The 24,726-nt window shown below is 52.1% G+C and overlaps 7 protein-coding genes across 7 annotated transcripts; 2 read left to right on the top strand and 5 right to left on the bottom strand.

Moving 5' to 3' along the window:
- Positions 1-27: 27 nt before the first annotated feature.
- Positions 28-4,532, bottom strand: HST6 (ATP-dependent permease; the record flags this gene model as incomplete). The annotated part of the gene is made up of 2 exons (XM_062891556.1): positions 28-3,949; positions 4,003-4,532. The coding sequence occupies 2 exons, from the start codon at positions 4,530-4,532 to the stop codon at positions 28-30; spliced, it is 4,452 nt and encodes a 1,483-aa protein (XP_062742790.1).
- A 417-nt stretch (positions 4,533-4,949) lies between these two features.
- On the bottom strand, positions 4,950-5,754 carry QC762_511650 (uncharacterized protein; the record flags this gene model as incomplete). The annotated part of the gene is made up of 3 exons (XM_062891557.1): positions 5,490-5,754; positions 5,118-5,427; positions 4,950-5,059 (listed from the first exon to the last, which is right to left on the bottom strand). The coding sequence occupies exons 1-3, from the start codon at positions 5,553-5,555 to the stop codon at positions 4,950-4,952; spliced, it is 486 nt and encodes a 161-aa protein (XP_062742789.1). The 5' UTR covers positions 5,556-5,754.
- Positions 5,755-5,876: 122 nt separating this feature from the next.
- On the top strand, positions 5,877-10,896 carry QC762_511660 (uncharacterized protein). Its single transcript, XM_062891558.1, has 3 exons — positions 5,877-6,558; positions 6,728-9,624; positions 9,677-10,896. The coding sequence occupies exons 1-3, from the start codon at positions 6,338-6,340 to the stop codon at positions 10,693-10,695; spliced, it is 4,137 nt and encodes a 1,378-aa protein (XP_062742788.1). The 5' UTR covers positions 5,877-6,337; the 3' UTR covers positions 10,696-10,896.
- Positions 10,897-14,841: 3,945 nt separating this feature from the next.
- Positions 14,842-15,660, top strand: QC762_510180 (uncharacterized protein). The gene is made up of 3 exons (XM_062891426.1): positions 14,842-15,051; positions 15,117-15,198; positions 15,279-15,660. Exons 1-3 carry the CDS (start codon positions 14,862-14,864, stop codon positions 15,382-15,384), a joined length of 378 nt encoding a protein of 125 aa, XP_062742787.1. The 5' UTR covers positions 14,842-14,861; the 3' UTR covers positions 15,385-15,660.
- A 3,091-nt stretch (positions 15,661-18,751) lies between these two features.
- On the bottom strand, positions 18,752-20,551 carry QC762_510190 (uncharacterized protein; the record flags this gene model as incomplete). Its single annotated transcript, XM_062891427.1, has 2 exons — positions 18,752-20,364; positions 20,506-20,551. The coding sequence occupies 2 exons, from the start codon at positions 20,549-20,551 to the stop codon at positions 18,752-18,754; spliced, it is 1,659 nt and encodes a 552-aa protein (XP_062742786.1).
- A 603-nt stretch (positions 20,552-21,154) lies between these two features.
- QC762_510200 (uncharacterized protein) lies at positions 21,155-22,561 on the bottom strand (the record flags this gene model as incomplete). Its single annotated transcript, XM_062891428.1, has 1 exon — positions 21,155-22,561. The coding sequence occupies one exon, from the start codon at positions 22,559-22,561 to the stop codon at positions 21,155-21,157; it is 1,407 nt and encodes a 468-aa protein (XP_062742785.1).
- Positions 22,562-24,286: 1,725 nt separating this feature from the next.
- Positions 24,287-24,615, bottom strand: QC762_510210 (uncharacterized protein; the record flags this gene model as incomplete). The annotated part of the gene is made up of 2 exons (XM_062891429.1): positions 24,287-24,566; positions 24,602-24,615. 2 exons carry the CDS (start codon positions 24,613-24,615, stop codon positions 24,287-24,289), a joined length of 294 nt encoding a protein of 97 aa, XP_062742784.1.
- Positions 24,616-24,726: the final 111 nt, after the last annotated feature.

Genomic DNA, 24,726 nt, shown 5'->3' with positions numbered 1-24,726 from the left:
AAAGAACTTCCCCGCCCCCCGCCCCCCTCACTGAAAACTAAACCCCTCCAACCGTCTCAACGCCTCCTCCCTCCTCGTCCTCAACCCCCCATCATCACCTCCTCCCTCCTCTTCCCTCCTTCCCTTCCCCCTCCTCGCCTCCCACACCCCCCCCGTAACCAAGCTCGCAAACTTCCCCCCCCTCCTGATCAACTCCTCATACCCCCCCCGTTCAACCACAACCCCCCCCTCAACCATCACCACCTCCCCTGCAACCCTCATCATCTCCTTACTATGCGTCACAACCACAACCGCCATCTCCCTGTCCCCCCCCTCCACCAAATCCTGAACAACCCCCCTCACCCCCTCCGCCCCCTCCGCATCAAGCGCACTGGTCGGCTCATCCAACACCAACAGCTTTGGCCTCCTCGCCAGCGCCCTCGCAATACACAACCTCTGCGCCTGTCCCCCGCTCACCGTCTGCCCACCCTCCCCAACCAAGGTATCATACCCCAGGGGAAGAGAGATGATAAAATCGTGAATCCCCGCCTCCCGCGCGGCAGTCTCGATATTATTTCCGTCCGTAAGCAAAGGCGACGAGTCAGGCAGACCATACGTGATATTTTCCCTGATCGTATAGGGAAACAAGATGGGAGTTTGGGGTACATAGGAAATAAACTCCCTCAGCGCTGCCGTGTCCAGGGTCGAAGCAGCCCACCCTGCAAACGTCAAGGGTGGGGGAGAGGAAGGGTTTTGATCCAGTGAGCTGGCAGGGAAAAGCGGGATCGAGTTCCGCGGAGAGACGCTTGGTGTGGTGGTGGTTTCCCACATTAGCGTGGGAGGGGAAAGCGTGAGTTTAGGACCAATATTCGAGAACCGTTTTGATGACGATGGGGTGGGAGAAACATTGTCGGGAGGGGGCCGGTGGTAAGACGGGATGGTGTCGTTCAGTGGTTCATAAAGCCCAAGAAGTAAAGCCGCGATGGTGGATTTTCCACAGCCCGATGAGCCGACGATTGCGGTGCATGTTCCCGGTTGGATCTCGAGGTTGACGCTCCGCAAGACTTCCGTCTTCGGGGAGCCAGGGTAGGCGAAGCGGAGGTTGGTCATCTTCACGGGAAGAGGGGAGTCAACTCTTCGGTCTCCTTTGGCCTCGTGGCTTGAGTTGTGGGGCAGGTTGGCGTAGTAGAGGATCTGCGTGGCGGTGACTTTTGAAGCGGCGATTTGAGGGACGTTGCTCAACGCCATGACCGAGGTGCCTAGGGAGAAGAGAATGAGGTTGATGACCTTGATGACATCCGTAACAGTCGTCGAATTGGTGCTCAGAATCTTTGCCCCGTAATAAAACACCAACGCCGTCAGGAAAAACGCAATCGACTGATAAAAGCCATAAAAGATGCCCACAAACCCAGCCCGCTTATACCCCAAAAGATACGTCGAATGGGCAGACTTGGTGTGCTTGTCAGAAAAGTACCTCTCCAGAGTCAGCGCCCGCACAACCTTGATGTTGGCAAACGTCTCGTTGAAGATGGCGCTTGTCGCAGCAGCAGCCTCATTAGCAATCGACTCCCACTTGTCGCTCATTGCCGCATTCCCCCTCGCAGCCGCAATAGCCACAGGCAAACCAGCCAAAGCCACCAGAGTAAGATCCCACTTGATGATCAACGCCCAAACCAACGACGTCAGAATCATCAGCGAAACCGTCAGCACAATCGGCAGAAACATGCCCACCAACTTCCTCATCTCTTCCGCGTTCCGATCCAGGCACTGCGTTATCCTGTTAGGAGAATGATTCGCCTTGTCGAACCAAGACTTGGGCTGGCTGAGGATCCGTCTGATGGCCTCAGCCCTCAGCGCATTCACCCACTTCTGAGCGACCTTCTCCAGGAAAAAGTACCCGAGAAACGTCGCACTGGCATCAACCACCGCAACAATCGCCAGGTATCCCGCCCACGTGCTCCCCGCCGACTCCGGCCCCTCAGGCAGCCAAAACGCCCCAATGAGATTGGCAAAGATAAAGGAGAAAACCGGGTTGCCAGCCGCAATGACCAGACACAAAAGCAACCCAGCTATCAACTGCAACCTCCCCCTCTTATCAAGCGTAGGCCAAACAGTCTTCAAGATGGCCCCAATAGAAGGTAACCGATGACCCTTAATCGTCCGTCCCTTCTTCCTATCCTTCTTGCTCGCCAAGTGTTCCAAAAAGAACTTGTCCAGCGAGTCCAACGACGCCGAGCTCTCCGCCACCGACGGCTTCTCTTCTTGTCTCGCATTCGGAATCCTGCTGCTCTGCACTTCCCGTCCCATTGTCGTGACGATGTGCATGCTCTGCGGCCTCAACGAAACGCGCGAAGTGGGCCTAGCGGCAGTGGACCGTCGACGCTGCTGAGGAGGAGGAGGAGGAGGCTGAACAGGATCAGATTTCCACGACATGCGAGGGGAAAAACCGAGCGAATGCATCCTAGGATTGTCGATCAATGCCCCGCGGAGGAATTTCCCATAGCTGGCCTCCTGGACTGGCTCGTCATCAGACAGCTCGTAGACACTATCCACGTCGCTGTCGATTGAGGCGGACCCTCTTGAAGAGCAGGCATCATCTGCCGAAGCGAGCAAAGACCCAAAGAGTCCATCTTCTTCGGCGGCAATCTCCTTGCTGGGACCTTGTTGGACAACTCGACCATCGGCCATGACATAGACAAAGTCGTCATTTTCAATATGCCCCACCTCGTGGGTGATGATGATGGTGGTCCTGTCCTTGCGCCAGATGCGGATAGCTTCCATGATCATGGTTCTACTGACGGGGTCCAAGCCGCTGGTGATTTCGTCGAGGATGAGCACAGGGGGATCACGAAGCTTTGCTCTGGCAAGTGCCAGTCGTTGCTTTTGTCCACCGCTGAGGTTGTGGCCGCCAGAACCGAGCTGCGTGTTGATGCCATCAGGCATGCCCGTGATGGTGGACTGGAGAAGCGCCATGCCGCAGGCATGCTGGATCGCCTCAGGGGGGACCTTGTCCGGCTCGGTGGCACCAAACGCAACGTTCTTGGCGAAGGTATCGTTGAACAGGATGCTTGACTGCTGAATGAGTGTGACATTGCGGCGTAGCCATTCCAGATCAAGTGTCGTAATGTCATGGCCGTCGACAGTAATGCGGCCATCGGTAGGTTCATAGAATCTCAGCAAAAGATTGCCCAGCGTACTCTTCCCGGAACCACTCCTACCCACAACAAAAGTGAGTTCTCCCTCGGGAAAGTGAAACGTCGATGGCTCGAGCACCGTCTTGGTTGGGTTGGAGGGATAGGCAAAGCTGACATTCGTTATCTTGATGTTGCCCGTGCAGCTTGAAGGCTTCTTCCATCCGTTATTCTTGTCGAGTTCCTCATTTGCCTCCTCACCGGCCACATTCTTGAGCAGCTGCGCAGCCTGCATTCCCTTGGCCAATATCAGCCACTCGGGCCCCAGAGTCTCTATACTCTTGAAAGCACTCAAAGCAGCGTAAAAGGTCGTGAGTGCATTTCCCGGAGTGAGATCGCCTCTCCCGACGAGAACAACGGCAAAGTAAAAGCCCACTACGAACAGCATAATCATCCACATCTTGATGTAGCTCATCTGGCCGCAGTTGCAAAGCACCTGCCTCGAGTAGTACTTGGCAGACCGGCGGATGGCTGAGATGAACTGAAAGGCTTCCTGATCGGCTGCATTGTAAACCTTGACGATATCGATGGATGTGGTTGCGGCGGTGGCATGCTTGGCAGCCCCTGCTAATTCTCGTTTTTGCCCTTCGATGGCGGGATCGAGGAAGCGGCCGAGGGCCCAGAGTATCACAGCCGATGGCACGCCAGTAGCGAGCAGCACCAGCGTGAGTTTCCAGGAGAAGGAAAAAGCGACGATGAAGCAGGCCACAAAGACCAGCACATCGCAGACCAAAAAGCCCAATGTCTGGGAGGTGGCCAGCTGAAGCTCTCGGGTCTGCCTGTTGTTTTGTCAGTCTGGCTCCAGTTCAGCACCTCAAATCATGCGACTTACGTCTGAACCTGCACAAGCAATGCCCAAACACCCTCGCCCCTGAGATCATACCACCCCGCCGTCTTGCGCAATAAAGATCCAAACATGATCTCTCTTGTTGTCCTGGCCCTCAATTCGCCAGACACCACCCATAGGGCAATGTCAATCGACGAAAACAGCCATACTCCCAGCCCAAGAAGGACGAAGTAGATGGACCATTGTGAGATCTGGGAAACAAACTCGTTGGGTGTCAGGGTGCCAGCACCCCATTCCGACACAATTTCGAAGATCTTGCCAAGCATGATGGCATAAGCAGTGCGGCCAGCCGCAACCAGGGAAGCAGTGAGAAACGAGAGAAGAATGAGAGGTATGTGTTTCGGTCGGGTGAAGCTGAATAGCGTCGCGAATGTCGATCTTGTGGTCAGGACTGGCCCAGCCTTTTCTGGTTCGCTTGGTGTCTCCTCCATTTTGATGGCGATGTCGTCCCGCTCTGTCGTTGGAGTCGGGTACCCATTGAGGGAAGAAGACTGAGGAATTGACGGGGAAACCATGTCGATGGTGATAAGTCTCTCGGGGAGAGAGGATCAAGGAATTGGTCGAGACGAATGAGACCAAGTGCTGTCAATTGATCGTGATGGGTGCGTCGACAAAGTATGGGAAAACGAAGTCGGATTCCGGCATGGAACTAATTCCCGACAAAAAGTCTGTGTGGCTTCCATGATTGCCGCCTCTTTGGTTCCTGAGTATAATGGGACGTGTGGTGAAGCTGTAAGCCTTTGTGCGATGTTGGTATTGTGGTGTGGTGCTCTTCAGGGGTTGTGGTCGAGGACAATACTAAGGGGTACAAAGCGTGGTGGGTGGCCACGCACAAGGGTCCAGAGCGGGTACAGGCACAGGGCACATCATCTCACTTGAGAAGAACAGTGAAGAGGTAGGTATCATTTCTAACTTCAGAAAAAGTATTATCATCAGGCGCTAGATCCAGCAGCCTTCTCCTGCTGCGCCTTCTCGTAGATCCAGTCATTCAGGCCAAGCTTGTTTCGCGCAATCTCGATGGCGTAAAATTGCATTCTTGGTACTGTTTAAGGTGTTAGTGATCAATTCTCGAGAGGTCCGTTCCTACAGCCAAAACATACCGAAGATGGTATCCTCCTCCGTGTACTCGGCCTTGGGGTTGGAGCGCAGCATGGTGCCAAAGTTGTAGTCATCGACCCTCTTGTCGTAGGCCATCAGGAACTTGCGCCACCTCTCTTTGCCGGTTTTGCTCTTCATCTCGTCTTCATCAATGGTGGCAGCGGGGTCGAACTCGGGGAAGTCGGTCTTGAGGTGCTCGTAGATCTCGTCGTCGATCTTGGTCAGGCGCAGGGTAGAGCCCTTGACCTTCTCGAGGATGGACCAGTAGGTGGCCATGTGCTGGACAGCCTTGACGGCGAACTGCTTCTCGATCTACGGCATCATAGTGTCAATGGAAGCGCTGGGCAGGCAACCTGGGAACAGGGAAGTCGCACATCCTCGAGGTTGTCCGCATTTTCAGCGTCAAAGTTCTTGGGAACGGGGCCTCCGACGACAGACATGGTGATGGTTGGTCTTTGCGGTTCAGGTAAATGTTGGTTTATGTGTGCAGCTATCAAGAGAGCAGCACAATTATGGGAGGCGCCGTCAGCAAATGTTTTATCGCAAAAAGTAGGAGGCAAAAATACCAAGGGCGGGCGCCACGAGACAGCACCAGAAGCTTCAAGCAGCCGCCAGAGCTTATGGCGGGGTGACTGACGTTTTTTCGCGGGGTTGCCAGGGTTAGGCTGTTATCGATAACAACCCCGGCATGATCTTATCTTATCTAGACCACTTCACACTTCATGCTGTCTTGGCATGGACCCGCTTTTGACATCCGCCAAGCCAATTCCAATAAGTGACTGCCAAGACTGTCTTTGCTGCTCGCTGCGTGCCACAACATCTCCATCTCGTTCACGCCAGCAACTGTCGCAGAATTCTTGCAGCGACCTCCCTATTTCTTCATATACCTGAGCTGGGCTTGTCTCATCCATTCCAACTCCCCAGATATATGATGGCTGCCCCGCCGCCTTGAAAGGCTCGCCTTGTTGGTGTAGCGCCGTTAGCCGTGTCCTAAGAACCACATCGCCGTTGGGGCTTCGTCGCCCACGGTGGGGGAACTTTAAGGGGCCATGAGCTATGATGCGTGCTCATTGGGTTTGGCTCTTGTGGCACAAGTCAGGGGGAGCTTAGTCGCGAAAACCCAAGGCGGGATCGGAATGGCTTCCGCCGAGCATCCACTGCCATCAAAGACGGCAGCATCACCAACTTTCTCTACCTCGAATACACAGCCATCTATATACAAATGGAGAGACAACGACCGCCGGAGCCCGCAACAGCTGTAGCTGGACAACTAGGGAGCACTGCGCGCCTGTTGGAGGATGATGACGATGAGGCCCCTGACGATGGAGCTGTCCTCGAGAACGAGGGTGGTGGTCTTCCGGCCACCACGGGCGACATCAGAAAATCCTCACCTCTAGCCCTGGGTGGCTCTCGCTCACGGATACCTCTGAAACAAACTGAGTTGTCAGTACTTCACTTGTTCTGTCACTTTTGGCCTTGTGCTACCCAGTTGCCTCCACAAACCCATCCCCGCCCTTGTTTGTCCCACCCGCGTACTTGATGGACGCAAGCCTTCCCGACGTATACCATATCGCAAAGTCTGAAAGTCCAGGTTTAACATGCCGAAATTTAGGCTATCTGCGCCAACATTCACTGGCACCAGGCAGGCAATCCGAACCGCACAAACTCCACCGTCCACCCAGCCCCCTACGCCCAAAGGAGAAAATACAGCTCTACCTGGCGGTTCGAAGTCACACAGTCCTCAAGCAGCGCGGCACAGGTCCTTGTCTGCCTCATCGTTACGCAAACCGTCTTCGATGCCGTCAATGGTGGGAATGAAGATACGTCCAAAGCCGTCAAGTGGCCCCAAGCAATCCAAAAGCAACAGCCGACTCACAAGTCCTTCATCATATTCGCTGCCAGGGCCACGGAGCTCAACTACGCCAATAGGGCCAAGATCTTCCACGACACAACATGGACGAGGTGCAACACCATCAAGCAAAGCACCTGTCCCCCCTAGGGCAACAAGTAGTACTGAGACGAGGAGACAATCGCTCTCTGGCATACCAGTCGCTCTGGGTTCCCCTATTGCTTTGCTTTCATCTGGAGTACTAAAGACCGAACCTCGACCACGCCCCGCTAGCCTTTTGGCTGTACCATCATCAGGGCCACGCACGTGGCAAACTGACTCAAAGGTGCCTTCTCCTGCACCCACGCCGACACTCACAAAGGCCGAAAGACTCCCCGCCCAACTCGAGACAAGGGAGGTTGGCTCTGCCTCCACGGTTGGCAACCCAACCAACGGAACTCTACTTCCCACCGGATCCCCTACTCCCCGTCAACCCGTCAGAGCTTCTGCGACTCAATCCGCCATTCCAGCCAGATCATCTCCGGTACAGGATGCCGTAAAAACACAAGATAAGCAAGGGACATCGTCATCAAGGCCTTCCACAATCCAAGCAACCTCGAGGCAATTGGGGACTGCGTCAACTGAAACACTTGTTAATCAAGAAGGAAGCGGTAGGTTGACGAAGCAAACAACTGTGACTGCTCCTGGGGGAGCGCCTGGAGGGATATCCGAGAGACTACCAACTCCGACCACACCCATTAGGCGTTCATCCACTCATGAGGTAACATTGAGGCCAGAAAGGGCATCTGGGCACTCTGTTTCGACGAGAATCCTGGCCAAGTCGGCAGCCAGTCACACGACTGCCACGCCTTCTGGAAGGCTTTCTGCAGCCCAAGAAAATCAAGACACAAGAATAGCCAAGGATCCAAACCGTGGGTGCTCGTCTCACTATCCACTCTTGAGCGCAAAATCTCGAAGTTTGACAAGGACCCAAGGCAAACAGCTTCAGATGCAAATTCCATCAAGAAATCACACGGCACATGCGAGTCTGCCCACCACCCCGGTATCTGCAACTTCAACTGCTTCGTCAAAGCTTGTTTCACCCTCTACTTCTGCTTCACGCAGGAGTTCGTCCTGCGCCTCGGTAACTCAAGGGGGTTCGAGAGATTCTGTGAAGCTTTCTCCGACTCCACCATCCTTGGCAGCCCCCAGCAGGCCCCCTGCAACCCCAGCTGCAATTCCAACTGTGCCAACACTCCCGCCGACCCCAGCATCGCCAAAGTGTCCACTGAAGCCCCCAGGCAGTCCTGCTTTATTTACCGAGGCACTGTTTCAGAGCATATCCTCACCTCACTGTGTGGATGTGAATCTTAAACACCCAGCTGAGATTCAAGGACTTTCGACAACACCCATTATCTCCCCACCAGAACCCACACCGGCTGTTGAAAAAGAGTCCCAATCGCGGCAAGGAGAGTCAAGCGCCGGAAAAACGTCGCCGTCGTGCTCAGAGGGGCATCAAAGTCCATCAGATTTGCGAGCGCCTCCGGACACGCCGACCGTTCGAGTCCCTGCCAATGATGTGGGAACTGAAGCAGCAGATAAACCGGCTGTCCCATTCCATCCACTTGCAAGTGGTGGACTCTTCATTTGTGGCAATGAGCCACGTATACAGAAGCAAGAATCTCCGAAACTGCCCAGATTCGTTGGATATGCGCCTCCGGTAAGAATTCTCCGCTCCCCGGACCGGGCTCCCGTTCCCCTCGAGTACCCTCCTTGGGATCGGACTGTTGAGGTAACGTGGGAGAGAACGCTCAACAACCCGGCGGATAAGTTCATCTTTGAAAAAGAGCTGTCCTTTCAGCAAGGAGTTCTTCGTCTGAGAAGGGAAAGAGCTTCCCGCGACCCCGATGGCACACACACATTAAACCATACAGGACTCCAAAATGGAAGGTATTCTCAGCTCAAAGGCCTAGCAAGATCAAACCGTTGTCTTTACTTCTTATTGCCCGATCGAGCCCGCTTTAAGATTACCAACATGATTCTCAACGATCACAATACGGGAAACCTCAATCCAAAGCCTGTTCGCATGAACCCTCCGCATTGCTATGAGCCAATATGGCCCCTGAATCCTCTGGATGGTCGCAAGCTGTGGACTACAGAATATTTGGACTCCTTTGCGTCTGCAATTTCCCCGCTTTACCCTTACATGTCAGTCTGCTACGACATGCGTGTCGACTTTCTCGCCGCCTTCTTCCTTGCTCGGAGATTTCACGTTGTGTACAGCCCGTTCGTGGCGGAGAAGAATTGCCCGACAGCGACACTTCTGATGGACTCCTTCGTTCCTCTGATGAGATACATCACGCTTGAGGTTGACTACACCAAGTTGGGAGGGAATGTTCATCCAACTGCTGTCGGTGTGGATCAATGGAGAGGACTTCAGAGAGTTCGCCAGTTGGTGTTGAGATTTGCCGACTTGCAGTGTACCAGGGCCGACGGAGTCAATATTGGGAATTTGTGTTTGATGGTGCGCAGGTATTACGGCTTTCGGGAAGGAATGAAGTGGAAGAAGGGGTCGGCAGAACGAAGAGTCAGGCATGATGAGCCAGAGACAGAGGAAGAATCATCGGGTTGGTCAGACACCAGTCACGCCAGCGATGAGACCGCAGAGAACGACGATGAGGGTAAGCCTTTATGCTCCCAATGCAATTCTACACACTTGCTAACACATTCAAGAATTTGTACCATATCATCCAGATGCCTATCTTTGCATCCTCGACCCACTGAAGACGATAGGCCACCACATCGACAGTCTTACCATAGTAGGCACCACTCGGAGCTATGCGAACGAGCTGATATACGCCGTTTGGGGAAAAGACGAGATTCCCAGAGGCCCTGGCTGGAAGACACGAATTGAGAAACACCGCAAGTATCGCACCGCAGCGACCTTCCCTTTTACGCCTGGTCAGAGGTCAGCCCTGACGCGGTCCGGGAGGCTTCAGATCACTCGTCACACGCGTGATCCGCGCTGCTGGGTTGGCTCTTACGGGTGCAGACTGCGACCAGAGGTCAAACTCGCCGAATCGAAGCTGGTCCCGGGAAAGACTAAGTACGGCTTTCAATGGAACGAGGAAGTACGACCTGGCCCCCCGGGTGGCGTTTTGACAATAGTGAAGCTGCCCGCAGATGAACATCTGACGAAGGTCGTGATGAAACCGGCCGAGTCACCCCAACGCTTTACTTCTACCATTCTATCCAAAGTCTTCAACCGGACACCAAAGGGCATTCGGCCCCCGCTATCTGCACCTTCGTCGCCCGGCCTTAACACCACCCCAAAGTCGACTGTAGCGCCAGCCTCAGGACCGGTATCGCCGTCTATTACTAAGCCGATTCCCCTTTCTCAAATAACCTATCTCGGGGAGGAGTCGAATGATGAAGGTCGGCATAGGTTAAGACAGTCGTCACCAAATTCCGATGCTCAGCACATGGAGGATGGGGATGACCACCGGAAACGGCATTTTTGGAAGCCGTCCAAGATTCCTTTGGGAACTCTGATCAAGAGGCATGCCAAGTCAATCACGAAGAAAATATCGAGCAACAAGCTTGGTGAGATTAATTCAGAACATGATAGTCATAGTGGTGGTGGGTCTGAAGATCAAAAGGGGACTTTTGGAAAGTTGATGAAGAGGGCGAGTAGCAATATGCTGAGGAAGGGCTTTTTTGGGAAAAGGGGGATTCAGACGCATCGGTATTAGTTGGAGTTTTATTGGGCTGTTGTGTATATTGCATGATTTTCTTTGGGTGTTTAGGACTGAAGATACAACATGTGACATGCAGTCAACCGAGCAGATGTCATTTTGGAGAACAAAACATAGTCATTATCATCGTCGCTGTACTGTGATTCACATTATGTGTCAGGTCAAGAGACAGAATGTCATTTGACAGACCAGACACACTGACGCGCAGTTGACTGTTACAATGGTTGATAGATAAAGGTACTTATTGTAGCTCATTGCCGCTCTATCATAAACACGCTGCCTACATAGACTGACACCAATCACCTATTTTAGGCCTACGAAAATATCCATCAAACCAACACAAACCGCTCAACATTCCCGAATCATCATGTCGCAACTTCAACAGCCAACAACCACGGCCACTAACCTCGAGCCTCCCAACCCCAAAGAACCCACAAAGCTGAAAAAGCGAGTCACTTCCATCGCAATCAGGTATCTCCCCTCGCAGCCCCCACCTCGGGCCGCGATCGAGGCGGCAGTCAGGGACATCTACTCACAACGAGAAAACTGCAAAGTGGTACTGGACAAAAGCAAGAGGACTAGGCTTGGGATTAGGCCGATTTTGCAGCCGTTGGAGAGGAAGAGGGATGGGGATGGCAAGAAGAATGTTAATGATACTGGGGAGGGGGAGAGGATTTTGTTTGTTCCTTTTGATGTTCCTTTGCGGGCTGATCAGTGAGGTGCCCGGATTATGTTCGGGGAGGGGGGGGGTGGAGGGTTTGAGGGAAGGGGTGTTTGGTACCTGTAGGATGAATCAAATCAACACTTCTGACATGTTGTATGATGGCCGTGTGGTGGAGAGTTGTTGGGCTTGTGTGTGTACAGTGACTTTCTTCCTGGGTATGATGTGTAATGTTTCGCCTTTTGATCTCCATAAAAGCGACCCTTCTTCTATTCTTCCCAACCTAATCAACAACGTCCCTCAACTTTACGCACTCACTTACTCCCTCGGGCCAACAGATCAACAAAGCATTTCCCTCATAACATCTCCCATCAACACGATGGCCGACAAAAAACCCACAACCTCCCCTGTCAACAATCCTGAGCCCCATACCGCCCATCTCGCCCCCGAGACCGCCCCCGAGATCGCCCCCGAGACCGCACTCGAGACCGCCCCCAAGCCCACCTCACATCATGACGCCGGGACTAACACGCCACCCGACGACACAGCAGGGATTGGGGATCGAACAGCCGAAGCCTTTGCCATTCTATTAAGTGGATTTGTCCGTGTCAGACAACATCGTGCTGGACAGGAGGAGTTTAACCAGAATGTGGCACATATGGACAAGGTTATTGCTGAGAGTCAGGCTCGGGTGGAGGAGCACAGGAGGTGGTTGGGGGGGTTTAAGAGGGGTGGAAGGGGGAGGAAGGGGAGGAAGGGGGAGAGGGAGGAGGGGGGGGAAGGGAGGAGGGAAAGGAAGGTAAAAAGGGAAGAAGAAGGAGGGGGGGAAGGAGGGGGAGTAGTGGCATTATGTTACGACGATTGCGAACTTTGCGTCTAGGAAGTAATTTCATTTACGTTGGTGAATGCATCCTGTGTCCGAGTGTGCCTGATCCATTTCATCCAGGTCTATCCATCATGTTGCATGTTTGATCAACTCCGAATGTTTTCCCTGTAAACTACACGACGAACTCAGATATCTAGCCGGCTGAAAATCACGGTGCTTGAGGAGCAGGCTGTCACCGTGCGAGACCGCCACCAGCTGCTTTGGGTTTGGATACCTGCTGGTGACTCGGCTTCGACAGAGGCACCCAAGGGTGTGCAAATTGAAGTCATGATTGCAACCATTCGGAAGCAGGATTTGGAGGATATGCGCCCTGGCTGAAGTGAATTGGCTGGCAACCAGATTCCTTGCATCTGTTTTCGATTCGAAAGGGTTGGGTGTAACGGAGAAGCTCTCGTAGGTAGACAGTCAATCTATTAGGAATATCATATGCTGCAAAACATCAGTTGGAATTGTATGTAAATACTCCGATGCGGTTGTTTTCCATTGGGCCCACAGCCGATTTCTTGCAGGCCAAAGTCGTGCACTTACAATATGGGCTCCCTTGAAACAACGTGGTGACCCGGCGTGTGCTGGGTATTCCGAAGCTGGCCATGCAGTAGTATGTTTGAAAAGCACACATGGATTGCATTGCACACAGAGATTGCCGCTCTATTCTTAACCGCCCCTTTCGCTATTGGATACCGTATTCACTACTTCAACCTCAACCCCCTCCCTTTCAGACTTCTTCAGGATGGGTATTGGCAATGCTGGCCCCTCTCTGTCTCTTCGGCGGTATGCCGGAACCCAACATTCCGTTGTCGGGATTTCTCTTCGACGGGCAAGATCCTTCCGTGGGTTGGATGGGATCGTTGGCGTTTCCATTCTCGGGCAATGTTGTCTGGATCCCTGAGAGTGCCATGGAGTGTGAAGATGCCGTCAGAGCTGCTGTTTATGATTGGAACGGTCAACTGCAGCGCTGCACCGGGTACAAACTATACGACAAGCACTAGATATGACGCTGGCCATTGCGACAACAGCTCCTACCGCACGAAGGCATTCAAAAAGTGCGGTTGGAAATGCCACGAATGCCAGTCCAAAGTTTCTGCTGGTCTCGATACCTGTGCTTGTACCCAAAGGGCTTGCTACATCTCGTCCTTGTCTATCTATGACTTTATGATACAAGAGGTTTCCCTACTTATTTAACCCAGAGGAAAAGAGCCCCCCCGGTTTTAGGTAGTACTTCTACGGTATTTTATGCTATATTAAATATAGTAATTGTACTTACTATTATCGATATTAGGTTAGGAAATATAGTTTAGGAACGGGTATATAACGTAGTTTATAAGCGAGTCGGTCATATAAGTGGGCCGGTCACTTTTCGACCGCGACGCGTCCTCCTACACTCAACATCAACTTTCTCTACAACCCAACATGCCTCCTACCTTAAATGAAGCCAGGATAATCTTAACCCTTGAAACCATTCAAAACACTTCGAAATTAACCCTCCGAGCCGCAGCAAAGCTATATAACATACCATTCTCAACCCTCCGTGTCCGACGCGCCGGCCGGCCTGCACGACGCGATACAACACCCAATTCGAAAAAGCTCACTCAATCAGAAGAGGATGCCATTATTCAATACGTTATTGAGCTATGTGCGCGAGCTTTTCCACCAAGATTGCGTGGTGTGGAAGATAGGGCCAACCAACTGCTACGCGTACGTAACGCGCCCCCTGTTGGCAAGCTCTGGGCACACAACTCCGTCAAACGCCAGCCACAGCTCCGTACGCGTTTTACGCGTAGATACGATTACCAGAGAGCCAAGTGCGAGGATCCAAAGGCCATTGCCGAGTGGTTTGCGCTCGTACGGAACACTAAGGCCAAGTACGGTATTGTAGATGACGATATCTACAACTTCGACGAGACTGGGTTTATCATGGGCATTATCTTCACGGGCATGGTGGTTACGACCATGGACGGCCTTAGCAAGGTAAAACTGGCCCAGCCTGGCAACCGCGAATGGGCAACGGTGATCCAGGGAGTCAATGGCTGTGATGCACCAGGTGGCTCTCCTACGTGCAGAGAACACTTCACTCCGCAAGGCCAACGAGGCACTAAGTAAGCGCCGGAGAGCCAAAAGAATACGTGTGCGGCTCGGAGGATCACTTACTGTGCTGGATGCACACGATCTACTGGACAAGAAGGCCGTGGGTGGAGAGGGAGTGCAAGAAACACAGCCGGATGGTAGTAGTGCAGGGGGGGCTCATACGAAGGTTCGGTGCTGTGGTGTGTGCGGCAAGCCTGGCCATAATGCACGTACTTGCCAGGAGGCTGCAGAATTGTCTGATTCAGCTATTTCGGATGTAATTATGGTTGCTTCCTAGTATTGTTGTGTAGTAATTGAGGATAATGGTATAAAGGTTGTGAAAAAGTGGTCGCTCGCTTATATTGGTCGCTCGCTTATAATGTACGTTATCTGTACTGTAGATTATTCAGGGGCCGAGGAACGTGTATAAAAGACAGCAGTCACCCAGATACAACAGCCTCCTGACACCGCTCACCATTCGACTCATACTTTCCAACCTTCTCACTTCCACTCCGTCACTTCTCTCGCCCAGAACTCCAACCCATAGACAAAATGGTCAGCTTCAAGTCCCTCGCCACCCTCCTTGCTTTTGGCGTTCTCTCCGCCACTGCTGCCCCTGCTGGAGATGCTCTGAACGGGAGCCATCTTGAGGCTCGGCAGTCGCCCCGTCAGGTCTTTGCCTGCAAGGATTGGTACTGGCAAGGACAGTGTATCACCTGGGACATGACCTACGCTGAATGCAGTAAGCAAATACCCCAGGAGGACAGACATGAATATGCACTGATACAAGTTCCGCGTTGCCTCTAGAGAACCGTCCCGCGGAGTGGAACGATGTCATCAGCTCAATCAAAAGTGTTCACAAAACTGGTGTCTATTGCGAGTGGTGGGAGTAAGTTTTGCCCTGAACCGGTGGATCAACACAGTTATCAGCCGCAGTTGTTGTGATCACAGCTAACATTCTTCTCCTAGGCACGCCAACTGCTCTGGCGAGCGTTACGACAACCAGGAGGACGCCAATCTTCACGATGGCAGTGGCTTCTTCGCCGATCGCATCAGTTCCATTCGCTGCTACTAAGCCCGGCAATGAGCTAGCCATATATGTGAATGGTCGGTGACGTCGTGTGCAGTATTGAGAGGGAAACGAGGTTTGGGGGAAGTCGATTGACTGATTTATGGTAATGGTTGGAATGGGAAGTTTGGCACGCAGTTGGCGTCATGTGTGACTACTTAGGTATACAGTTTGCAAATCCACTTTCTGTATGTACGCTTGCTCACGCAATTCTGCATGTAACGATTAGACGCATGCTTTAAAGGATACCTGGGTAGAGAGAATACACTTACCATCCGGAAACAATGTTCGCGATGGTCTTCCCGCGTCGCCGCTCTTTTGCACTCTGTCACTGGCCCAAAGACCTGAAACCATATGCCTCCTGCAACAATGCAGTATTCACGATAATACGGTGCGCTGCGGCATTTGCAAAGACTGCATGACGTTCCTCTCGTGTTATTTTCTCGCTGGAGCTCACACCGCTATAGACAATCAGAACCGAAACCAGCATACAGCAAGGGGAAAATAGGGGACACGATAAAACTTTACATCACAATCAGGGCATTCCTGTTCCGAGGCTTCACCCCCAGCACATTGTGGGCTTTCGGCGAGACAGGTTCCGGCATTTCCCGCCTTGTTGCAAGAGCATGGGCCATCTTTCTTCAAGGGCTAGGAATGGGAGAATTGAACAGTTAGTGAAGGTATTTCATCGCATTCCGCTGCGCGTTCAAGGTCACGGGTCGTGAGCGGCAACTCACCCTCCAGTGAATCTGGCACCAACCTGCCAAGTCTGGGTTGCCCGGTGGGCTGCACCCGTCCAGCCTGCTGCACTCCTTTGTAGACATTTCCTCGTGACGATGATGCTAACGGGGGTTCGAGATGTCAGGTTTGGTGGGTAAGGTAGTATTGATGGATTGAGTGGTTGTGTACAGGTATTGATGAAAAATTCTGGAAGAAAAGGAAAAGTCAAAACAATGGACACCTCCCGGAGTGTGAAAGCTTCACAAACCTTGTCGGGTAGCCCGGCGCCACACCGAAAAAAGGAGGCCTAGCCCAAAGCTTGACGGGGTGACAGGTCTTCGGACTTTAGAGACACGTCCATCTTCGTGTTCAGATACATAGAAACAATGTTGAAGGTCTTAAGCTGCTTAATGTTTATGAGTCAAGAAATTATTTAACATAGATGGGTGGTCAACTGAGCCATGTATTTGTCCCGTGCTAGCCATATCGGGTTCTCTTGGAGATCTATTTCAGTAGGGTATGGATGCAGCGCACTGTAACCCCAGGTAGCAGACAAATCACCATCAACATATAGCAATGGACCCATTACGTTTGGTGGAGATTGAAAAATAAGATTTCTTCGTGTTAGCTACCTACCTAGGTAATGTAGGTACCAAGAAAAGACAACAACTCTAAGGCACAACAGCCACCCGATGTCTGAGACTGGTTGAAGTTTCTGAGCATGGGCTAATGTAACCGGCCAATCTAGGAACTCTAGACAATGATAGAGAAAAACGTGAGTAAAAGCAACAAAGCAGCTAGCCACTTGAACTAGGTAGGCAGGTATTGTTCGTATCCAGACTGATAGTAGCCCTGAACCAATGATTCAAAGTGTACCTAAGGCACCTTGTAATATATGGTCAGTAGGACCAAGACATTCCAGTATGTAACCAGCACATTCTAGTGTTAGCCACTCCATGGCTTGTAATTTCTACAGCCCATCTGTAACTAAATGATGGGGTTGCGACTTCGTGAGGCAACATTCAAACTCCTTCTCCCATATATTTATCCCGGCGGTACAAATGGCCATCTGTTGTTGAGGCAATTCTAGTGACCCGAACGTAGAGTTAGACACACAGGTACATATGATCAGAGGAATATCAACGTACCGCCCAGTAACAATGGTGACAATGCTGTCCCTGAGTGGCCGCCACCGTACACAATACCCCTTGCCCAACTAAAGCGCCTCCAGCAAGGCATCTTTCAGGATTCTCCTTCGAGGTCCGGCACTTACAAAGACTCCATGACATATTGTCTCGGTTAATTCACGCGGCAGAGCTCACACCTCTATACAAGGCTAGCGCTCAAATAAGTATACGAATACCTAGGTAGATATAGAGAAACCATACATCGCAATCGGGGCAAGGTTTGTCTGACCCCGGACTCTCCTCACACGCTGGCTCATAGGCTTGACAACTTCCAATATTCTCTTACTTGCGGCAAATGCACGGTGCCTCCTTCTTGAAAGGCTGAGGATTTGCAAAATAATGGTCAGTATGAATATGCGTTGGCTGTACGTTGCAAGATGCAAGAATGCTTGAGAAATAACTTGCCTTCCAATGGAGCCCGCACCATCCTGACAAATCTGGGTTGGCCAGCGGTACGCACCCGTTCAGCTTGCTACAAGTTGCCGTCGACATTTTTATTAATCGTAGTTGGAGATCGAAGGGGTAAATAGGTGATCTTGTTTGTGATGATGGCTTACAGGGTATCCGGAGGGTATCAAGAGGATTCTTAGATGTTGGTGGTGTTGGAATTCTGGAGCTAAGTAAGATCAGGTACAGTGTTCCTGTTCTTATATCTATCAGTGTAATGGTTCTCGAGGGCGATGTCTGCGGCAGAACGTGATCATTCTCCATTAAACAGTCTAACAAGATGTCATTTTGCCAAATTGAAACATGACATGTGCCAAATCCAAAACTTGTAGCTATTGCACTAGTCAAGAAAGTTGGGTTAAACATATGTCGGATCAAACCCACGTTCCCAGCAGGTTAACCCAAAGGTAATTAGGTACCTTAGGTATGCGACCATCTGATACGTCGGTTATAAGAAGCCAACCGGACTTTAATGGCACGGCCGGAACCTGCTGACTGCTGTCATATCACTTAAATATCTGTAGGTACTTAGTGATCCGCATTGTGGAGGTAAGGAGGGCTCTGGGGGCTCACGAGTGCCACCTACCCTCGAGGGCTACCTATGTTCGGATTATAACATCAATTTCTTTCTCCCAACCCATTACGAGGCTGTCCACCAGCATGCCAAATCACGTCCCGCATCTATAACTGGGAAGTGTTTTGACGGCCTTCCAGATTACCCTGTGTAAGAGAGACACGTAATCTTTCACGGGGAGACTGAGTCTGTCAGACAGTTCTATGTCAGTCATGTTTTGGAGAGGCCAATGGTTAATATCTCTTGATGGGATTAGAGACCTGTTTAATGGAACTCGGCTGACGGAAACGAACGCTAGAGCCAAGAGCCACGCAAACGGCGGGGACTTTTGGTTTGTCACCAGCGCCAAAATGCCACGGACCCATGGCCCTCAAAGTGCCAACCGAGGCAAGTGACATTTATCAGCATTTATCTTGTGTATTTATTGCACCTCTCATGTCCACTATCACGAAAGAGCGATGATCTCCTTCTCCACAACCTCCACGGGGTTCCCTTTGGCGACATGCGCCGCCAGCTCCCGCACCCTCAACCGATACTTGTTATCCCCCAAAATCGTATCAACCGCAGCCGCGACAGCGTCAGGCGTAGGCCTCCCGGTCCTCAGGTTGATACCCGCACCCGTCCACTCGACCCTCGCCGAGACCTCGCACTTGTCCTCCGTCAACCCTGCAGCCACGACAGGCACCCCGTTCACGATGCAATGCACGAACCCCCCATATCCCGCGTTGAAAACCATAACATCAGCATGCTCCAAGACAGAGTCATACGGCAGAAAGTCCACCACCTTGACATTCCCGAGCTCAACACCCCGAGGCAAAACCTCGGGCGGCGTCTCCAACCCTTGCTTCCCCAGCAAAGCAATAACCAATACATCCTCCCTCCCCGCCAAACCCTTGACCGTAGGCGCCAACAACATGGTATAGTCCCTCGCCAACGTCCCCTGCGACACAACGACGATCCTCCTCCCCTCCTTCCGTTCCAGAACCTCCGGCTTCCACCACTCCGGCCATTTATACCCCTCCTTCCCTCCCTTCTTAGGCGGCAAACTCCCGGCAAACATGACATGCGGAGGTAGATCTGGCCGGGGATACTCCAAAACCTCATCACAAAGCTGCAGCGTGACATCATGAGCAGTATAACTCAGATTCACCATCCACTCATCCGGCACCTCCACCCCTCCACACCTCCTGATATTCTCCCTGAACCCATCATACGCCTCCTTCACCACATATTTATAATACCACTCCTTTAGCACCCTATCCCGTTCCCTAACCCCCTCCCCCTCCCCAGGAAGAATCCCAAGCGGAAAAGGCGGCATGCCCTCCCCATCAAGCATAACAGGCGTAACATTTATCCCCACCGTCTTGGGCACCTCCTCCCCGTCATCCCACCCTTTGATTTGACCAAGACTGGCCCCGTATTTGAAAGGTAAGAAGCCGAACCACATCGTCTCGTTGACCACGATAATTTTCCTCTCCTTGCCATATCTGTCCCTCAGATCCTCCAATGCGGCCTTGCTAGACAGAAACTGGCCTTCTATCTGCCCGATGAAGAATGTTTTGAAGTCTTGCACCATCCTGGGTAATCCCTCGGGGTAATTCGCCCTTTCCATTCCCCATTTTCTATACGGACCTTTGGCGAGGGAGAGGGACTCATGGATGGAGATGAAGTGCGCTCCTGACGAGGCGATGATGTGGGCGTGTTGGACTCCGCCGATGAAGTGGACTGGGTAGCCTTTCTGGACGAGATGGGTTGCGATGGCGGTCAAAGGGAGAACATGGCCTGGAGCGGTGGAGGAGGTGCAGAGGATTAGGATTGCGGGGAGGGAGGGGTTGGAAGGGGGTGGTTTGGGGAGGGTGGAGAGGTCGATTGGAGGGCCGAAGATTCCCGGGGGAGGACCACCCGGGCCGGGGATGACTCCTGGTGGCGGACCAGCGCCGAGGGGGATGCCGGGGGGTGGTCCGCCTTGGGCGAACGGGGGAGGGCCGTTGGCTTTGGCGCCAGAAGGGGGTCCCGTGCTGGAAGGAATGGCCATTTTGGGGGAGTTGGAGGCCTTGGCTGGTTGGGGGGAGGTTGGGGCCGGTTTCGATAAGACTTTGCCCATAGTCTTGTTGATGGTCAGTGAATAAGGCTTGACGATTGGCACAACGCTGAAAGGTTATGTCGAAAGGTGGTCTTTTAGACTACAAAGAGCGGTACCAAGATTGTTCGGACATGGTGGCGGGTCCCGGATGGCCATCGACATTTATACCAACAGCTCAATGCAACATATTGCGGCACAGATAAAGCCAAGTTGTGGTAACCGCAGACCGTAGACCGGGCACCGGAGTCCGCTACCACCATCAAGATGCAAGGGCGCAGGAGATACCGTGCATGGCAAGATGATGATGCATCGACGATTATGGGAGCAGCAAGGGGTTGCGTGTTGTTTGTCCTGGCCGTCTGGTGGTAATGATCATCTCCTCATCCCTTGCCTCCATTGTGCAGGTCGTTGCCAGTCGGCAATTCTTCGGGCCCGACAATTCCTGCGGTTGAAAAGGGGGTCGACAACAATAAAGCGACAAACCGATCATCTTAAAGCCGACGACGTGCATTCGGGTGCCGGACTTACAATACCACCCCTTATAGTACCATCCACCCGGAGCCCCAACTCATTTAGCCAAATTGGCCGGCATAGAAGGCTGCCGCCAGATCTAGTCCATATTGTTTATCCAATCTCGAGCCGACCGAGATTGGCATTTCGGGACCGACTTGCACCTTATCAACAACCAATATCTCCGGCAACTTTGGTGACACAAGAAACCGCTAGAAAATGAGTTGTGTATTGCTGCATGTCAACGGATATGATCTATTGTTCTCCTTTCACCAGTTTTTCGAGATGATTCGGCACCAATGCCCTGCTCAGTTCATCCATGGCAGCCTCCAACACCGCTTCGTACTGATTCCGATATCTCACAGCCAGCTCCTGGTTCTGATTGTCGGCACTTTCAATCTCGATGCTCTTAAAGCGTTGGTAATCAAACTGGACCTTGGCACCGATCGTCTGTTGAATCCTCTCGAGGAGCTCGTGAAGCTCAGTCGGAATACTCTCCTCCGTGCCTTGAGCCCAGTGTTGAAGTGCAGCAAGTTCGCCAGCAGATGTTGCTACAGCAGAAGCAAGGTCGCGGATAAGCCCCGGTTCGATTCTTGAGAGCCCTGGCAAAGAATTCAGACGGGTATCTTGCTGAGAAAACACCCTTGATCTTCCCGCAACGGAGCTAGGATCGCTGAACGGTCGTAAGGAAATAAGAAAGTCCTGCAGTTCGTTCTTCTGCAATGTCGAAGGCGGCCTTCGGCTTTTGACATGAACATAGTCGTTGTGAAGGGTGTCTGTAACCGGCAGAACGAACCCATAACCAAGCAGCAACTCGCTGTTGCTTTTGAGGCCGTAGTTGTTGAAGACTTGCTGACCTGGCTGATAAGCATTATTGCAAATCAGCTGGCAAGTACCATCCACTTCAAGATTCCACTGATATTGGGAGGTCGGATCATGGTTGCCGATATCAAGAAGCGGCTGCAAGATGGAGAAGTCGTCGACTTTTGTGCCATGAGGCGTGAGACCCAAGACGTGGTCTTGTGTTTGTTGCGACAGGATCAAAGACGGACGAAAACTCCGACTGGTAAAGATGCAAAAGGCCCACTTGTAGAGCAGCTGGGTGTATTCCTGCCACCCCGGGAAATCTACTTCCTTCAGAAGCTTTCTGGCGTGCTTGTACTCCTTCTTGATGTTGGCTTGGATCTCGCGGACGGCGACATGAGCGTTTGTCTCCTCGAGACATTCAATGTCGTCTTCGGGCCAGACAGCTGGTAGGGCCCAGGTCTCGACGCGATCGGGCTGCGGAAGGGTCGAGATGTATGGCCACCAATATGAGTCTTTCTCTTTCAAGTACTCCTTCACCAGGAAAAAGCGACCAATAACATGCGGTGGGTTGGATGACATGAACTGCGGTGGGAACGCCGGCCGTTGCTCTTTGTTTTGTGGTGCCCTGCTGACGGGTCCATCAATCAAGGCGTTGATGTATGAGAGTGTTATCGCAACATGGCAGGCGACAGCGCAAAACCCTGGCGCCAGGGCCTCATTTGCGGAGGGTTTGACCCGTAACGAATATCCTGTGACATCGTCTTCGTAAACTTCCAACGAAGGGTGTAGTGCGGCTCCGTAATCTTGAGCCCATCTCTTCAAAGTGTCAAAACGGCTTTGGTCGAATTCCTTCATTTGCGTGGTTGTTGATGGTGATTTGTGCTCTGTGGTGGGAATGACGAAGTGCCGATGCCCCAAGTTTTCTGGCAATCAGCAGGTGCTTAGTCAGCAGACAGAGTGGAGCACAAGCTTGAGTGCCTCTCTAAGCTCTGTAACCATCATGTTTGTTTACTTCGGTGGGGTTCGGTGATCAGGGGTTCCATTTCAATCTAGTAATTCCAGGTTATCTGAATGCCCTGCATATTTCCCACTTCCAAAATCAAGTTTGAGCAGCCAGCTGCTGATCACATATCTCTGCACACGGTCCAGCCGTCCCCCAACCAGTCCCTCTATTTTCAAGACCCCAACGTTTCATCACTTCCTCCAACTCGGTTCTGAGAGGCATTAAGTGACATTCCCTACTGTTCTCCCTCATGTCCTCCGCCTTGGCACGATCCTTACCACATCCCATAGAGGGCTTCGTCCCTAGAGAGGTTTCTAGGCTCCCAGCATCTTTGGCAGATGTGGCCGCTCTTAGAGTTCCGTTTGCTGGTCGTTGTCCGCCTTTTCGGTCTTTTCTTTGGTTTTCAGGTTCTCCATGTACCTATTCTTCCCCCAGCCCTGTTAAGTTTTGAAATGCGTTTGGCACGTATGTCGATGGTTGTTCTGGAGCAGGATAATCTTACCTTGCCCTTGTCCTTTCCTAACGTACACTTAGCGCAGCATTCGATAGCTTGATCCACCACCCCGCCGCATTTTCCTTTGTAAAGGCAGGTCTTTGGGTTATCACCACGAGTACAATGGCAAGGATACGTGTATCCTCCCACCGTCCCGCGTTTCGCACGTCTTTCTTGCTTCCTCTTATCTCCGGACTTCTTGCTTGGTGGTCTGTTTTTGCTTGCTATTTTAATACGGAAAATCTACAGCAGGGAAGCACTGTAACTAGAACGCTCTGTCTCGAAGCGGGTGGGGGAAAGGCGGATGGGACGTTAAGGATGAGGCATAGGTACTTTCTCAGAACGGGGCCGGCAATATTGCCCTTTATAACCCCCCGATCTTAGGCATGTTCCTGAGTCTGGTCCCTTATTTTTACAGAGACCTGCATTTTCCGGAAGTGCGCAGAGGCACATTGTAGAAGTTGTGCCTTCTGCGTTGACCTGGTGTGTCTGCGCTGGCTGTGGCTATTGTGTCGGTTGGGTCGCTGCTGGTGCCTTTTCCGCCTCCTTGTATGGTGGTCCCGTAGATTGGTAGTAGAATGATGTCGGTGCGGAATACTCTGTTGACGCTGGCGCTGGGGGTGGGTTGGACTCTGCTGGCGCTGACGGTGGGTAATCCTCTTCCTCCACCCCATCGGTGTGGGCCGCGAGTTCACAATGTTTTGACCGTAGTCCTCAGCATTTTCGTCACTAGCGATGGTAGTCTGTAGTTGCTTTATCCCCCCTTCCTCGAGTAGGAAGTCACGCACAGATTCGTGAATAAACTAAACCGTACGCTCTTTTGGACTGGTTATTGCAGCCAGACCTTTTCAGGTATCCAATACACACTTTCGCAGTACATCCAGGCCTAGTGCGTGATCTTCAAATCCCTCGAACGGTTCCTCAACACTGAGGGTACGCAACGCGGCGTGTAATTCCACGGGTGAAAGCGGCCGTTTCGCAAACAGAACGCACTAGATGCAGAGCAATAGCTCTGCCAAGTTATCGCAGTCCCTTGTCAGAATGTCGACGAGGAATAAGTCATCTAGACCCGAGGGGATCTCGCTCAATCGGGACTGGAGTGCTTCCATCCGTCCACGATCATACCCTTGTTTAGGATAGGGACTACGAGAGCAACCCAGAGAAAAATGTATGACCACTTGACCAGGACTTCGGCGCCGATCTCTTTGGCTTGTGGTGAGGTGTCAATCTTGAGGTGGGCGTTGATGTAATGGCTGATGTCCTCGCTGTGTTCTCGTTTGTTTTCTAAAACAAGCTGGGGACCTGTCTTGATGCTGATCTCTGGGTAATGACGGCTCGCAAAGCAAATGCGGACTTCGCTTGACCTGTCTTGAGAGCACATTTCCTCAAAGAAGCTAACCATTTCTCGAACATCGTCTTTGGGTGATTCGTCTAAGGCGTCAATGAAGCAATATAGTCGGCTATTGCTTATCTTACTGCTGGAAAGCATCCTCATTCCGATCGTTTCCCGAGAAGGCATAATCC

This window comes from Podospora pseudocomata, chromosome 5, assembly GCF_035222375.1.
Source record: "Podospora pseudocomata strain CBS 415.72m chromosome 5, whole genome shotgun sequence".
Lineage (NCBI taxonomy): Eukaryota > Fungi > Ascomycota > Sordariomycetes > Sordariales > Podosporaceae > Podospora > Podospora pseudocomata.
Note: the sequence above shows the minus strand (reverse complement) of the source record. Positions and strands in the feature narration are given on the sequence as shown.

What these genes read in the sequence shown, in the direction of transcription:
- QC762_511660 (XM_062891558.1), top strand. Translation starts at nt 6,338, where the DNA reads ATGGAGAGACAACGACCGCCGGAGCCCGCAACAGCTGTAGCTGGACAA. An exon ending in CCTCTGAAACAAACTGAGTT is followed by an intron (nt 6,559 to 6,727) that starts GTCAGTACTTCA and finishes GCCGAAATTTAG; the next exon opens with GCTATCTGCGCCAACATTCA. An exon ending in CGCAGAGAACGACGATGAGG is followed by an intron (nt 9,625 to 9,676) that starts GTAAGCCTTTAT and finishes AACACATTCAAG; the next exon opens with AATTTGTACCATATCATCCA.
- QC762_510180 (XM_062891426.1), top strand. Translation starts at nt 14,862, where the DNA reads ATGGTCAGCTTCAAGTCCCTCGCCACCCTCCTTGCTTTTGGCGTTCTC. An exon ending in CATGACCTACGCTGAATGCA is followed by an intron (nt 15,052 to 15,116) that starts GTAAGCAAATAC and finishes CGTTGCCTCTAG; the next exon opens with AGAACCGTCCCGCGGAGTGG. An exon ending in GTCTATTGCGAGTGGTGGGA is followed by an intron (nt 15,199 to 15,278) that starts GTAAGTTTTGCC and finishes TTCTTCTCCTAG; the next exon opens with GCACGCCAACTGCTCTGGCG.